Source organism: Colletotrichum siamense (assembly GCF_013390195.1).
Source record: "Colletotrichum siamense strain Cg363 chromosome Unknown KSG_Cg363_contig03, whole genome shotgun sequence".
In the NCBI taxonomy this organism is placed as follows: domain Eukaryota; kingdom Fungi; phylum Ascomycota; class Sordariomycetes; order Glomerellales; family Glomerellaceae; genus Colletotrichum; species Colletotrichum siamense.
This window is the reverse complement of record NW_023501016.1, coordinates 568,532-582,168: the sequence shown is the minus strand read 5'-3', so window position 1 is coordinate 582,168 and position 13,637 is coordinate 568,532. Positions and strand designations below refer to the sequence as shown.

The 13,637-nt window shown below is 51.7% G+C and overlaps 4 protein-coding genes across 4 annotated transcripts; 2 read left to right on the top strand and 2 right to left on the bottom strand.

Moving 5' to 3' along the window:
* Positions 1-1,231: 1,231 nt before the first annotated feature.
* On the top strand, positions 1,232-2,649 carry SRPK-0 (Serine/threonine-protein kinase SRPK; the record flags this gene model as incomplete). The annotated part of the gene is made up of 5 exons (XM_036635980.1): positions 1,232-1,452; positions 1,507-1,829; positions 1,888-2,195; positions 2,249-2,411; positions 2,465-2,649. 5 exons carry the CDS (start codon positions 1,232-1,234, stop codon positions 2,647-2,649), a joined length of 1,200 nt encoding a protein of 399 aa, XP_036497241.1.
* Positions 2,650-2,983: 334 nt separating this feature from the next.
* On the bottom strand, positions 2,984-6,792 carry CGCS363_v004130 (uncharacterized protein; the record flags this gene model as incomplete). The annotated part of the gene is made up of 5 exons (XM_036635979.1): positions 2,984-3,034; positions 3,094-5,058; positions 5,111-5,865; positions 5,923-6,654; positions 6,717-6,792. The coding sequence occupies 5 exons, from the start codon at positions 6,790-6,792 to the stop codon at positions 2,984-2,986; spliced, it is 3,579 nt and encodes a 1,192-aa protein (XP_036497240.1).
* A 1,708-nt stretch (positions 6,793-8,500) lies between these two features.
* On the top strand, positions 8,501-9,953 carry SRPK-1 (Serine/threonine-protein kinase SRPK; the record flags this gene model as incomplete). Its single annotated transcript, XM_036635978.1, has 6 exons — positions 8,501-8,667; positions 8,722-9,056; positions 9,112-9,315; positions 9,366-9,484; positions 9,542-9,707; positions 9,760-9,953. 6 exons carry the CDS (start codon positions 8,501-8,503, stop codon positions 9,951-9,953), a joined length of 1,185 nt encoding a protein of 394 aa, XP_036498198.1.
* Positions 9,954-10,498: 545 nt separating this feature from the next.
* Positions 10,499-11,119, bottom strand: CGCS363_v004128 (uncharacterized protein; the record flags this gene model as incomplete). Its single annotated transcript, XM_036635977.1, has 2 exons — positions 10,499-10,664; positions 10,728-11,119. 2 exons carry the CDS (start codon positions 11,117-11,119, stop codon positions 10,499-10,501), a joined length of 558 nt encoding a protein of 185 aa, XP_036498199.1.
* Positions 11,120-13,637: the final 2,518 nt, after the last annotated feature.

Sequence of the window (13,637 nt, the reverse complement as noted above, 5' to 3'; positions counted from 1 at the left end):
CTGAATTCAGGCGCCGTAGCATCACAGGGCTTACTTCGGGAGATCGGCAGTCGGCGACTAGTGAGTTTGGCACTGACCCCTATCCTTCGTTCAATGAAGACACCCGAGTGAGTCAACACGACCGGCAGCAATGCGGCGAGCCCAAAATGGCTGGCCGATGGTCGCATCTTCACGCTTATGTCTGTCAGCATGCCGCAAAAGAACCCCACACGCAGTGGTCCTGCTTACCTGAATTTGTCCTCTCGCACTCGCCTACTAATTCAAGCCACACACCGGACGCGCGTTTGCATAGATCAAGCCACCAGAAAGCTGGATATCTTCTCAGGCGCCGATTGCTGGTTGTACGAATGTCTTTGACACGGCCAATGAAGGTCACGTCAAGCTGCCCGATTGTCTTGATAACATCCATAGGTCAGTCGGCTCATCCAACGGTGATGGTGGTTCCACCGCGGAAGGCCCATCAGCTGTGCCTCATTCATATTGCACCCGCCTCATGATGTTGATTGGTTTGCTGTGTGTGGCGGAATCGGGGGAGCTAGTTGATACACCCAGACTCACAATTGACAGATAGGTACGCATTACTTAAGAATAAGCTGGTCGGGTTATTGATCGAATGACGAGAATGGCACGGCCTTCGTTACTCCAATCATTAAAGGCAGATGATATTGAAGTCTCTTTCAAAATATCCCCTTCTGTCCTTACAGCCCACGGTGCCGCTAGTAGTCATGCCCAAGACGATGCCTTGGCAAAGGGCTGGACTGAAAACGCACTGAAATCACACACGGTCTGATCTTTAGTGATTTGGTTAAAAATTGAGTAATCAGGAAGCTTTTCTCAGATGACCCAGGTAAAGACTGAGCCTGAGTCTGTCTTTCATTGTCTTCCACCACTACCACCTTTGCTGACAGACATCTTCTCCACACATTTCGAGCCGACCAGGTTGTGCGACTAGATATTACAGGGAAACCCAGACTTAAATGTCAACTTCACTTGCTTGGTCTTGAGCTCTGAAATACGTGTTGATTTTTGCGTCTTAATATCGCCAATTGACATCACGACTGCGTGAATGGGACTTGCAAATGATAGGGTCGGGTCGCACAAAGACGCGCGCTCAGTGTTGTGGGGAAGAGCAGGGCGCACCACCACCGCGCCCGATGTGTCCACAAAATTCGCTCAATTACCCATCTCCAACTCCCGCCTTCACCGCCTACGCCGACGACCGAAGCAAGACATGGCGCCACGAGACGCATCGCCCCCAAGGCTACTACCTTATGCGGATCCCGAGGAAATTTACCCCGAGCATGTACGCTTGGAGGAGGAGACTTTCCCTTGGTACCATCCGGACAACTGGTACCCTGTAACAATCGGTCAGGTCTTTGAGTCGCGTTACCAGGTCTTGTTGAAGCTGGGATTTGGTTCAGCGTCGACGTCATGGCTATGCCGCGATTTGAGGTATTCGTCTTTTAGGATTCTGTATTAGATGGTTCATACTGAGTGATTTTGCAGAGAACATGTCTACGTCACTCTCAAAGTCTTTGCGGTCGGCAATAGTCAAGCTGCAACCGAAGAGAAGGTGCTCCGCCATTTAGAATCTGTCAAATCCGACCATCCCGGAGCAAAATTAGTAAGACTTCTCAAGAACACTTTCAAGATTGCAGGCCAAAATGGTAGTCATATGTGTCTTGTTCTCGAAACTCTCGGTATATCCCTTGCCGACATTCGTGAGATGGCTGGCGGCAGGGTGCCTCCAACTCTTTTGAAAGGGTTGGTCCAAGGCGTATTACTCGGACTGGACTACCTGCACACTGCGGCAAGTATCATCCACACAGGTATGTTTCTAATTTCGTGTTTTGGAATTCTCGGAGCAATGATTAACAAAGATGTTAGATGTTCAAGACGGAAATATCATGTTGTCAATCAAGGACACGGATGTTCTTGATGCTCTCGTAGAAGATGAATGGGATTTGCCTAGCGCTCGAAAGATTATCAAAGATCGAGTGATTTATGCGTCGACGGGGCTGGAGATTCCAGACGAGCCCGGAGACCCCGTTATTGCGGATTTCGGAGATGCTCGGATAGATGAAGGCCCCTTTGAATTCGAGGAGGAAGTAATGCCTGATGTCTATCGAGCCCCCGAAATAGTGTTGGGTGTGCCATGGAATGAAAAGATCGATATTTGGGCGCTAGGACTGTTGGTAAGTAGAAGTGACTGCGACTGGATCCAGAGCATGAGGTAACCCAGATACAGATATGGGACTTGCTTGAGGGTAAACTACTTTTCAAGACTAGACTGCGAGATCCAACGGTATCAAGGGCAGCGCACTTTGCGAGGATGATCTCTCTGCTCGGCCCTCCGCCGGAAGACCTCTTGGAGCGCGGTTCGGCTTGGAAAACTCTATTCGATGAAGACGGTATGTTTGAGACGCAGAGTAATGCCGACAACTCTTTCTGACATAGTCCTCAGGGCGGCTCATACTCGATGTTGAAGTTTCAGAAACCTCTCTTGAAGAAGAAGAGGGGGTGTTAGAAGCTGACGAAAAGGCGGAGTTTCTGGCATTCCTGCGGAAGATGTTGCAGTGGAGACCGGAGGACAGGCTCACAGCGCGTGATCTAATGGAAGACCCCTGGCTACGCGGAACTGCAGCGTGATGACTACAGTGGGATATCGGCCTCAATCTGAGAATGACAAGCCATTGTGGGATGTTTTGAAATAACTTCATGCTTGAGGGCACGTAAAATATGATGCAACCGAGAGGGGTTGTGAATTGACAGATCTGTCCTGCTTGATGAATTGAAGGCGAGAGGAAATGGTCCCATGGGAATGAATGAGCACACACATGGATTTCGTAGCAACCGAGGGTTGAAAGTTCCACCGAAATTCAAAACAGAAAATGACTTGTCTTCCAAACAAACACTAAGACTCAAGAACCGACCAACAAGGTAGGACATTTTTGCCTACTAGGCCTCCTGCGGAACACTAAACTCACACAAAGTAAAAGCACTCAATCTCTCTTTGAATAAGAACGGCAGATCTCTAGAGCCCGGAATGTTAGCAATTCATCAAGAGGACATGGGGAGGTCAATGTAACTTACGTTCGGGACGGTGCTATTTACTTCGCACCATGGCTTCATTGGATTCTTCTCGTCTTTCTCGAGATTCTCAATGCTCCAGAATTCCGGCTTACCATTACTATTCGCCCACAACGTGATATTATGGTGTTCCCTTTTTTTGAACTCGATTCTAAGCTCGTTGCCTTGGTCATCCGTCAAAGTTTGCGCACTCGGTAGAGATCTGAATTTGCCACCGTCGCTGTGCTGCTCACTCTCCAAAACGGTCTTGTCGCCATCCTTGGTCTCGGATATTGTGATGTTCGCCATGTGCACGTCGTCATTCTTATGTACATTACCCCGGATTTCTTGGCTGATATGGACAGTACGTTTGAGCGGCTCATCTGTACTTGAGGATGGAGGGCTTGATGATGGTGCTGTGGAGCTTGGTCCTTGGGTTTTGGTGGCAGATGATTTGCTCGTGGCGACTGCCGTGTTACCGGAGGAAATAGAACCTGGCCCCTTTGCCGATTGAGAACTGGTAAAAGTAATACTGGTGGAGGTCTTCCTCAAGGAATTGGATCTCCCCTTTGATGCGGATGCTGAAGCGGATCCTCCATCACCTGATGCAGATGGTCTATTACCGGCAGCCTGAGGAACAGGGCAGGAGCCACCTCCGTCGTCGCGAGCCGCAACCGTTCCGTCTTGTCGATGACACCAAGACGACTCAAAAATTATCTTGTCGTAATACTCCCAGAACACTTTGATGGTAGGGCCTCGATTAACCCCATCAACCTTATGCGCAGGATGGTATTGGAAGAAGGCAAGACCTGCAGAAGACTCCGGCTGCCAATAATCCATGGCTCTTTGTCCTTCCTGCAGAGGCCTAGGCACACCTGGCCAGTATAAAGGACCTTTAACGTAAGCCTGGACCATAATCTTATCTCGAGGAAATCCGAGGCCAACAATGAAGTTTTTCCATCGTTCAACTGCAGCCGGGTGCCGCACCAAAGCATCTCTGACAGGATCCTCACGCATTGGAGATACGAATCCAGTCTGGGGAGTGAAAATAATGATTTGCAGTGTGTCTTCTTGCATGTTGTCGAAAATATGCGTTTGTTCCTTCAGCTGGTCAATACCCCTATGTTGTGCGTCTCCCTCTTTCAAAAACATCTCCACACCTTTGTGGAACTCTTCATTGAGGTCGAGTCCTGGATAATTGTAGGGGTTTGCGAAGTTTGGGACCTCCCAGTTGTGACTCACGTATATTCCTCGTTTGGTGATAATCATCAGAATACTGCAACCCCATAGTGGACCGCTCCCACCGACGATTCCTCTGTCAGCCCATTCACTGACTCGCATCGTAGACAGTCCGTACGGCCCCAACCGCGAGTTTTCACCGTCGGAATATCTGTGGTATTGCTCCTCTGCCCCGTCGCAGTAGTTCTTGATCTGGCGGAACATTCGCAAGCGCCAGGCGGCTTCACCGGCGGGCCAGGTTGTCACGTATGGTCTGTCATTTATGGGGATATCGTTGCCCGCTGCATCTTTTTTGACATCTTTAACCCAGATTCCATCAGGGTGGTTAAGTAGTTCATCGTCATCGGGAGGGTTCCAATCGACGTAGTTGATTACTCTTTTTGATAGACCGGACTGCGTCTCAGTAGACGAAAGCACACAATACCCGCAGTTGGACTCTGGGCTGCAGAAGAATTCAGAGGGCGTGGCACTATCTGTAGAGATTGTTGTAGTGGTTGTGGTTTCCACCGTTTTACTGCAGACGACCATTGGCTGACAGGTGGCCGTGAAACATGACGTGCTGAAGCTCGTAGACTTGTCGATAGTAGTGACTGATCTAGCGACACAGCTTTGGCCGCAGTTGGGATATAATGTGGTAGAAGCAGTACAAGACGATTCTGAAGAGGTGGTTGTGGGTGTCTCCGAAGGCTTCGGATCTTCAGGATCGCTTGGGTCACCCTTCCGGGGCTCCTTGGGAGGTATAGGTGGTGGCTGAAAAACACGGTTAGAAGTAGCACATCTGATTCATGGAGAGAAAGCTTACCGTGGCCCATGGGAACCCCATGGGGCCTGGAAGCTTGAGCTGAGGCATATTGCAACCGAGAAACGGAATCAGACATTGAGGATGGCAAATCGGCCCAATGCAGCCCCAGACGGGTACGATCCAAGGAAAGATGATGCCACCATCGGACGAGGACGTGGTGACTTCGGAGGAAGTCCATGTAACTTTGGTTGTTGAATCCACGCCTGGAGGCTGCGTTGTCGTAGCGGTCATGAAGAGGACGGTGTAGGAGTTGTCTGAGCTGGTGGAAGTCGTGGAGCTGACACCGCTTGTCGCGCTGCCACCTGGCTGAGCTGTTGTTGATCGGGCGGGCGACGATGTGCTGGACACCCGACTGCTCCCAGATGAAGGAGAGGTGGAAGACTTATTGTCCTTGTTTGCGGTTGTTGAAGATTCATCGTCATTCTTTCTGTCAGTTGACGAGTTGCTGTCTTTTTGCCTGCTGGTAGATTTGCTTCTATCGTTCTCTTGAGCTGTGGAGGTGCCGTCGCTGTTCCTTTCAGTTGAAGAAGAGGCATTTTCTCTCCTGGTGGTAGACGATTCGTCATCATCCTTTCCAGCGGTGGAAGAATCTGGTCCATTCCTCTTGGTGGTATGGCTACTGCTGGCATCCTCGGTTGATGTGGTGTGAGTTTCGTCTCCAATTGTGGACTTAGGGCTAGTTCCAATGGTGGACGACAGACCTCCTCGGGGAGTGTCGTCGCCTAAAGAGGTGGTGGAAGACTCTGCTACATTGCCTTTTGTCGAGGCTGTGTTTCTTGCAGAAGAAGCGGCTCTGCTGCCGCTTAACGTACCAGAAGACTGAACAATGTCATGTGTTCTGCTCGTATCGCCAGGCCTAGTGGTAGAAGAACCTGTGGTAATGGCAGGGGTAAGGCTTGTGACTGATGGGGGTGGCAGGACAACACTCGGACTTTCACTATGCCTCGTTGCATCCGAATGAGATGTGTTGGTGCGTTCTGGCTCGCCCACGGACAGAGACCTGTGAGTTTGAGAGGGATTGAAGGTAGAATTCAGTCTCTGGGAACGCTGGGTTGGGAAAGTAGGGCCAGTTCCCGTTGAAGAGTAGTTCTGATCGGTCCCTCCAATCGTGCTCGAGAGGACGTTGGTTTTTCCAGGATGACTGCTTTGCGGCAACGTATCATTTGAGCCGGGGATGGGGGACGTAGATGTAGACGACAATCCTGGAGAGTTGGGCGTGGTAGAAGTATTGGCGAATGGGCCGCGGAAACTGGATTGCAGACTGGTCGCACTACTGAATGTAGCACTAGTACTGGTGTTCGCTCCAGGGACAGCTTGACTTGACAAGTTCAATGTGAGTACCGAGGAAGCAGGGACATCTTGAGGGGTTATTGAAGGCGTGACATCGCCAAGGCTTTTGGAGAATGTGACGAGAACGTATGTGGTCAGAAAGCTAGTGATAACCTGTTCATCCTGGAGTTCAGAGGTTGTAACAGATAGCGCAGTCTCATTGCTGGTGATAGCGGAAGCAGGGTTATTGGTGACGTGTCGTTTGTTCTCGTTGGCTGATGGTAGATGGGTTAGAAATTGCTGTATCACTTGTGATAATCACAAGAGATTCTCTCACCTTCAAGGACAGCATGACAAACGTCCAGAAGAGAAGCACAGGCAACCCAAAATATGAAGAAGCATCGAGTTGTCATTGGTGACGACCTTCGTAACCCCATTCTACCAGGGTAGCTTCGACAGCACGGTATGGTCATATTGAAGGCCAAGACAAGAGGTCTGTGATAACAAGACGTAATGAAAGAGGGGTCAAATTGAGGTTGTGAGTTTTCACGGTAACGACGTTCGATTGAGCACGACAAATAAGTGAGGCACAGGTTGCCATCATTTCAGGATCACAGCCTTCGTATTTCAACAGTATCTCCCCTCCCAACGGCGAAGATATTATCAAGCCGCGAGAGGCGCAGATTAATCTTCTTTGTTACGAATGTCTATCATATGTGCCAAAAGGTTGGTGTCAGGAGACATGATTACGGCGGCACAGCCTGAACCTGCATGAGTGGCCCGCAAGGGGTCATTTGTATCTGCGCTGGTGAGTCCCCAAAAGCCATGCAGCCCCAGGTTTTGACTTGCAACTGTTCCCAAGATCACTGGTCCCGATGGCCAAAGTCGTGCTGCTTGTTCGTGTCTAATGCCGTGAGACAGTTTGCACAGGTAGACTGGCCTGTTCTACAGAGTTGACTTGCCGGCAAGCCAGCAAGAGCCTCAACTATCCGATCGTCGAGCATACTGTTTTGAAAGCTGACCCATGCTATCTTTGGAGAATCTGAAGGTTCTATTGCCTCCTTGCCGATGCGGCAATCAATGAGGGGCACCGTTGTCAAAGACGCGAAAACGCAGGGTTCGTTTCATGGGTGTCGGCGTTGCACAAGCGGCATGCCGTACTACACACCCTGAGGCTCCATGAAATAGATATCCATGTATTAGAATCAAGTACAAGAAAGCTTCCAAGACTACTGCCGGATCGTGGCGTTGCAATCCTTTGTACCAACTATGACAGTACGCGTGCCCTTAAGGCCGTCGACCTCGTCCATGACTTTCCGTAAGAGCTGAAGAACTATTGCGGCCAGTCACGTAGTACTAAGACCAGGAAAGAAAATAAAATCCGCTCCCTGCAATTCTTCAGTGCGGATTTTATAAGACTCTTGTTGTACATCAAGGCACATACTTTGAGCCACTTATGATCTGTACTACGTGAGGTATTACGTTAAGCTTTTTGTAGTTGCTATCCTTCTTATGAGTATTGTGACTGAGGCTCCTGTCGTTGACCTCATCATCGTCCTTGCTGCTATCTTTATTCCCATCCTCGTTGTTGTTATCATTCCGAAAGCACTGCCCCCTGAGTAGCAAGATATTGACCAGGCAATTCTCTTGACGAGTCTTAGTGTGACTGCAGACAGCCTCAATGAAGGCCCGGAGTCTTACGGCAGATTCTTGATCGTATAAGCAGTGTTTTGGAAGGCGGAAGATACTTACATGGAAGTAATCCACCGCATCCATGGATGTTTGTTTTGGACCATCAAGGTTTGTCCTTAATTGGTGCTTTTACAGGAATCTGGAACACCTGGAAATCCACCCGAATTCACCCATGAGTGGAAAACTATGTTTAATCCATAGAGGTGACGAAGAGATCCACTCTTGGGAACAAAACTTATCTGACCTGCTGACAGCTGCTCTCTTTCAAACTGTTTCCGTGTATGCACGCGACATTTTCACCGGACCCCCTTGCTTGACGCCCCAGCAGCAGTATTCACCAAGCACAAAACCATCTCCATGAGACATTTACTACAATCCTTCCAGGCAGGGGCGAGGCGCCTGGGTGCCAGGCTCGTCTGGTCCGCCAACATGTCCCAGGTGCCGCGCCCTATTGACGAAGAAGACCTGGCAGGCTATCGTCCAGGGGGCTACCACCCCGTCCGAATCGGCGACCATTTTAATCATGGCAAGTACAAAGTGCTGAACAAGCTGGGATACGGGAGTTATTCGACTGTTTGGCTTGCCCGCAATAACGAGTGAGTAACATGCGACTTGAGCATTGTACCTTGCCCAAACTCACGGGTCGTCAGGACCGAGAGCCACGTTGCACTGAAAGTCCTCGCCGCAAACACGTCCGAAGTCGGGCTAGACATCAACGAGCTGGATATCCTCCTCAAGGTGACCTCGAAATCCGCGACAAATCCAGGCACAGCCCATGTCCTGGGTCTTCTCGACCACTTTGAGCACCGCGGACCTAATGGAGACCACCTCTGTCTGGTGTCCAAGCCCATGGGCCCGAATATGTCGGTGTTCAGAACTTTGTTCCCGAAAGCGAAGATTCCGCTGCCCACTATGAAGAGGGTTTCAAAGCAGCTTCTTCTTGCACTTTCCTATCTTCATGATGAGTGCCAGGTCATACACACAGGTTGGTCCTTGATCCCAGCGCTATTCAGGTCATTCCTAACTTTCCTCCGTTGAAGATATCAAGCCAGCAAACATCATGATTGAAAGCCCCGGGATCAACGAGCTGTTTGAGCAGGCGCCCTCAGAAGTATTTGTGTCATCTGATGTGTCCCTGCCTCCACCAGAAGACTTCTATATAGGTTCGCATGAGTTTTGTGCAGGAGACGAAGATATCACAGAGTCGAGCGAGCTTTCAGTACGACTGGCAGACTTCGGTACCTGTAAGTGTCGCTGTAGCATACGCAATAGGAACACCGCTGATACGGAGTAGCCAGCTGGTTTGACGATCACTTGACAGAGTGGATCCAGCCCGACATGCTTCGGGCTCCGGAAGTAACACTCGGGGCTGATTGGGATCACAAAGTGGACATATGGAACTTAGGGCTCGTGGTAAGTCATTCTCCTTACGCAGCTTGAGTCAACAGCCATACTCACATCGCAACTCAGATATGGGAACTCACCCAAGGGGCCGTTCTGTTCGACGGGAGCTGGACGCCTCAGGATCCGTACACAGGCGAGGCCCAGCTGGCCCAGATGACATCCCTTCTGGGCGCCTTCCCCAAGTCCTTGCTGTCTCGGTCGAGGGAATGCGATGGGTATTTTACCAGTGACGGTCAGTTTCCCATTGGAGGAAGGAATCATCTACGGAGCTAACTGACCGCTAGGTAACCTTTTGAAGCCCTCAACATTCGGCTCCCTGTCCCTAAACGACATGTGCAAGAACAGGCTGAACTGCAACATGTCAGAGTCTGACCGGGCAGATTTCTTGGACTTCATCATGACGATGATAAGAGTCGATCCAGCTGAAAGACCGGATGCGAAGACCTTACTGGGACACAAGTGGATTCAAGAGGCATGAGAATAATGTGGACAGGAGTATCAAAACCGTCGCCTCCCGAACTCAAATACAACACGCCAAGTTCTCTCGGCCGGGGTTGCCGTGACCATGAACACGTCCGCCGCTAGGCACTCGCCAGATTCTCCCCCGGCCTCGGTTATCCAGCTCGGACCGTCAGCTGGTATGCTCCAGGACCCAGGATCATGTGCCGATCCCCCGACTTCGTCACATCCCTCCCTCGCAGACAGCAAAGATCCGCACAAACCACCTGAAAATCAGTTCACCAACCACCCAAACCCCCCTCAAAGCTTTGATAAGAGCAAACTCATACATTAATATTATTCAAAAATGCTGCTGCTATGTAACGTCTATCCGCCTTTTTTGTGTTCATGTACTCCATTAAACCAGCCCCGTCCGAAGGCTCCGGAACCATGCAATGCTATGCCCCAAGGAATGAGGAGCAAGCGAAATGGCGATCATCAGAAATCGTTCAAGCATATCGCCGGAAAGCGCAACCTCCTGCGCTCGGCCCTTTTTCTTCCCCAACAACAAGACACACATCCACCTTACGCGACGGCGGAGATCTCAGTGATGGGCGTGGGCAGCGTGATCTTGTCGCACTTGATCTCGCGCCTCGAGTAGACCTCGCCAATGGTCCAGTTCAGGTTCTGCCAGGTCGTCTCCTCGCACGAGAGATCAGCGACGGCGCCGCCCTTTGCGGTATACCGAGCCCTGCCACAGCCATTCTACTCAGCCTCCATTCTTGTCCAAAGGGCACATGTGAGAGAAACTTACGGGTACTTGGGGTCGTCGTTGCACGTCCAGCTCTGGTTCAGCGCCAGCGCGCCGTCGGGGCGGCTGAAGGTGAAGGACGTCGTGGCGCTCTCGCCGTCGGGCGCCTTGCAGTCGTAGACCATCTCGCCGTAGAAGAAGTCGTTGAGGCGGCTGCTCGCAGCGGAGCACGAGACGTTGTAGTCGAGCACCGGGTTGGAGACGTTGAAGCTGACGTAGCCCCACGAGTTCTGGTGCGCGGGCGTCGTGAAGATGTGACTGGCATGGAAGTCGAAGTCGGTCAGCGTCCACTCGGAGAGCTTGCCGGACTTTTGGCCGCAGGTCGGCTCGTCGCGGGGGGCAATGGGCGAGGCGAGCGCCGGGGCGAGGAAGAGGAGGGTGGAGAGGAGCTGCATTGTGGCTGTGGTGATGTTGAGATTGAGGATTAGATTAGGTGAGATTGGTAAGGATGAGATGGGATTAAGGAGTTGCGATGAACTGCTGCTCTGTGGTGATAATGCAAGATGCTGCTGGATGAGATGCAGTGATCGGACGGGGAGCACGTCCAGCTTAAATAAACCTCGACAACCAACCCATCAAGGGTCGCGTGCGTGAGAAGCAAAGATCGTCGAATGTTTGTTGGTTGGCTCCATGCCTGTCAACCTCAACCCAGCCATCCATCCGCATGAAAGTCGGTAAAGCCGGAGGACACAAAGTGTTCGAGAGAATGACGTCGCACGGGTTGCCTTGCTCTCGTATTCCCCCTCGATGGAAAATCCTACCGCACATCACTCTGTTTTTTTTCTCCTTTGCATTTTAGCCGCATCCCACCCGGCACCCATCCCCCTCACAAACGCAGACCGCGGATCGCAGCCGTTGCTAGTCAAGCGGGCTGCGGTAGAAACAAAAAGAGGGGGGATGCCATATACCGCATAGTACATGAACTACATAAACACTAAAAAAACAGCCTCACTGGAAATGCCCGATTCCGGGGAGCGCGAAAAGTATGCGATGCAGGCCCGTAGCGGAGCCCATATGCCATTATTAGCAGGCGTTGTTTCTGCCGTCATGCGACCCTCTGCGAGCTAAAAAGAGTAAGTCTAAACGGTGACTGGCTGCGGATGGGAAGCGGTGCCGATCTCTGGGCTCGTGTTGGCAGCGGAACCTAGCTCTGCGATGCGCATAACGGTTGCACACACAGCCTGTCAAATGCAGCCACGATCTCCCCTGGCGGTGCAGAAGACTTTTGAGCCCATTTGGTAGGGCGCACGGCTAGGTACGGGTGGCTGGATTTATTGGTGGTTGGGTTGGGACGGCATCTTTCAGGGTCCTGGCTTGTTCGAATTGCCGGATGGAATAGGGATGGAATGTTTCTGTGTTTCTCCGTTACATCGTTCGATTTCTTTACGAGGTGGGATAGATTGAAAATGCGCCTGTATTGATTCACGCGCTCGTCAAAACGCACGATCCATACGGGCGTTTCTTCCCTAGATTGCTGCAAGGAGGAACTGAATTCGTCTAGACGTGCATGTCCGAGTTCCTCACTGTCGAAGCTGAAGCCCCACGGCCGAAGGTTGATGATCGCTCCACTGAGGGGAACCGCTGCGGCCGGCGCTTGTCATGCTCGTCATGCCACCCCGGCGGGCCGATCGAGCGAAGCGGAGCCCTGGGTGAGATCTTTTTGTCCCGCGAACAAAGGACGAGTCCAGCCACTCCCGCGGGAATACGATGTCCGGCTCACTGGTCGTGTTTTTCGCCTCTTCGGTAGCGTAGGGAACGTTACAACAGTTGGGCGGCTGTGCCTGATTCCACGTTCTCACCGACTGGGAGATCTTTCACCGACTCCAAATGGCTCCGGCGCGCGCTCGGCCGAGTGAACCTGGCTGATGTCATGCTGTGTAGCGCGAGAGAACGGTCTATCGATTTCGTGAACGGGGGCGACAGGATCTGACCGCCGGGAACATAAGGCTTGCGATCGATGGGTATTTTTGGGCAGCTGAATGTGAGCGGTCTGCAGCTAACCCCGAGTTATGGATTTTGGCGGGACGTATTGATTCCATGGACTGGTCGCATCGCAGGCAAACGGGCCGAGCGGTGGAATGCGGACACGATGGCGGGGTAGTTGGCGGCGAGGGGCTCACGAGGGCTTCATGAAACCAAGGAATGCCTTCGACTTTTTGAGCATTTCATATTCAGGAACCCTAGAGACCTGTGATGGGCACTCTCAAGCTGGTACTTACCTCGAGGACTGGCCTCTAATCGCTGGGTGGAAGATAATGTCTGGGAACATTCATTGGGACGACGGCCTTTCCAGACAGATCAGCGTCAGTAGGGCGCGAACCCGTCGGCGACAAAATACGATCAGTCGGTTCTACTCCTTGCATCGTAAGGATGAGTTGCCCACGCGTTTGATGAAGACTGCGGCCGGGGAGATGAGGAGGATGCAGGAGAGAACATCTCTTCAATGTGAGTGACACCAGCCACAGGCTGCAAGTGAGGCGCATGTGGCTGTGGCCCCCAATCCCGAACGGACCCGACCCCTCCACTACAGAATCCGGCGGAAGCGGCGGGAAGACACGAGCCTATGAAGAAGCGTCCATCGCCCACGCCCGGCGCCCGAGTCACGGAGCCGGCACATGGGCCCAGCCTCCCCTCCCGACAGGCCCAGAAACCTCCGGATCCTGTCGCGATGAAAGAGATAAGATAGAGGTCATCATGAGGGGTAGCAAGAGCCCAGGTGTGCCAGATTGAAGATCAGGGCCCCTCCCTTTGGACCTCGAGAGATTCAGCTTCGCGAAAGCCCTGAGCCTGTACAGCTCTTGCTGTTGTCGTTAGATCACTTATTGAAGCTCTTCTCATCTGTAACACTCTCAGGATTCCAACAGATCGTGGAAAACCATTTCCTCAATCCACGAGTGATCAAAGAAGAGTCCA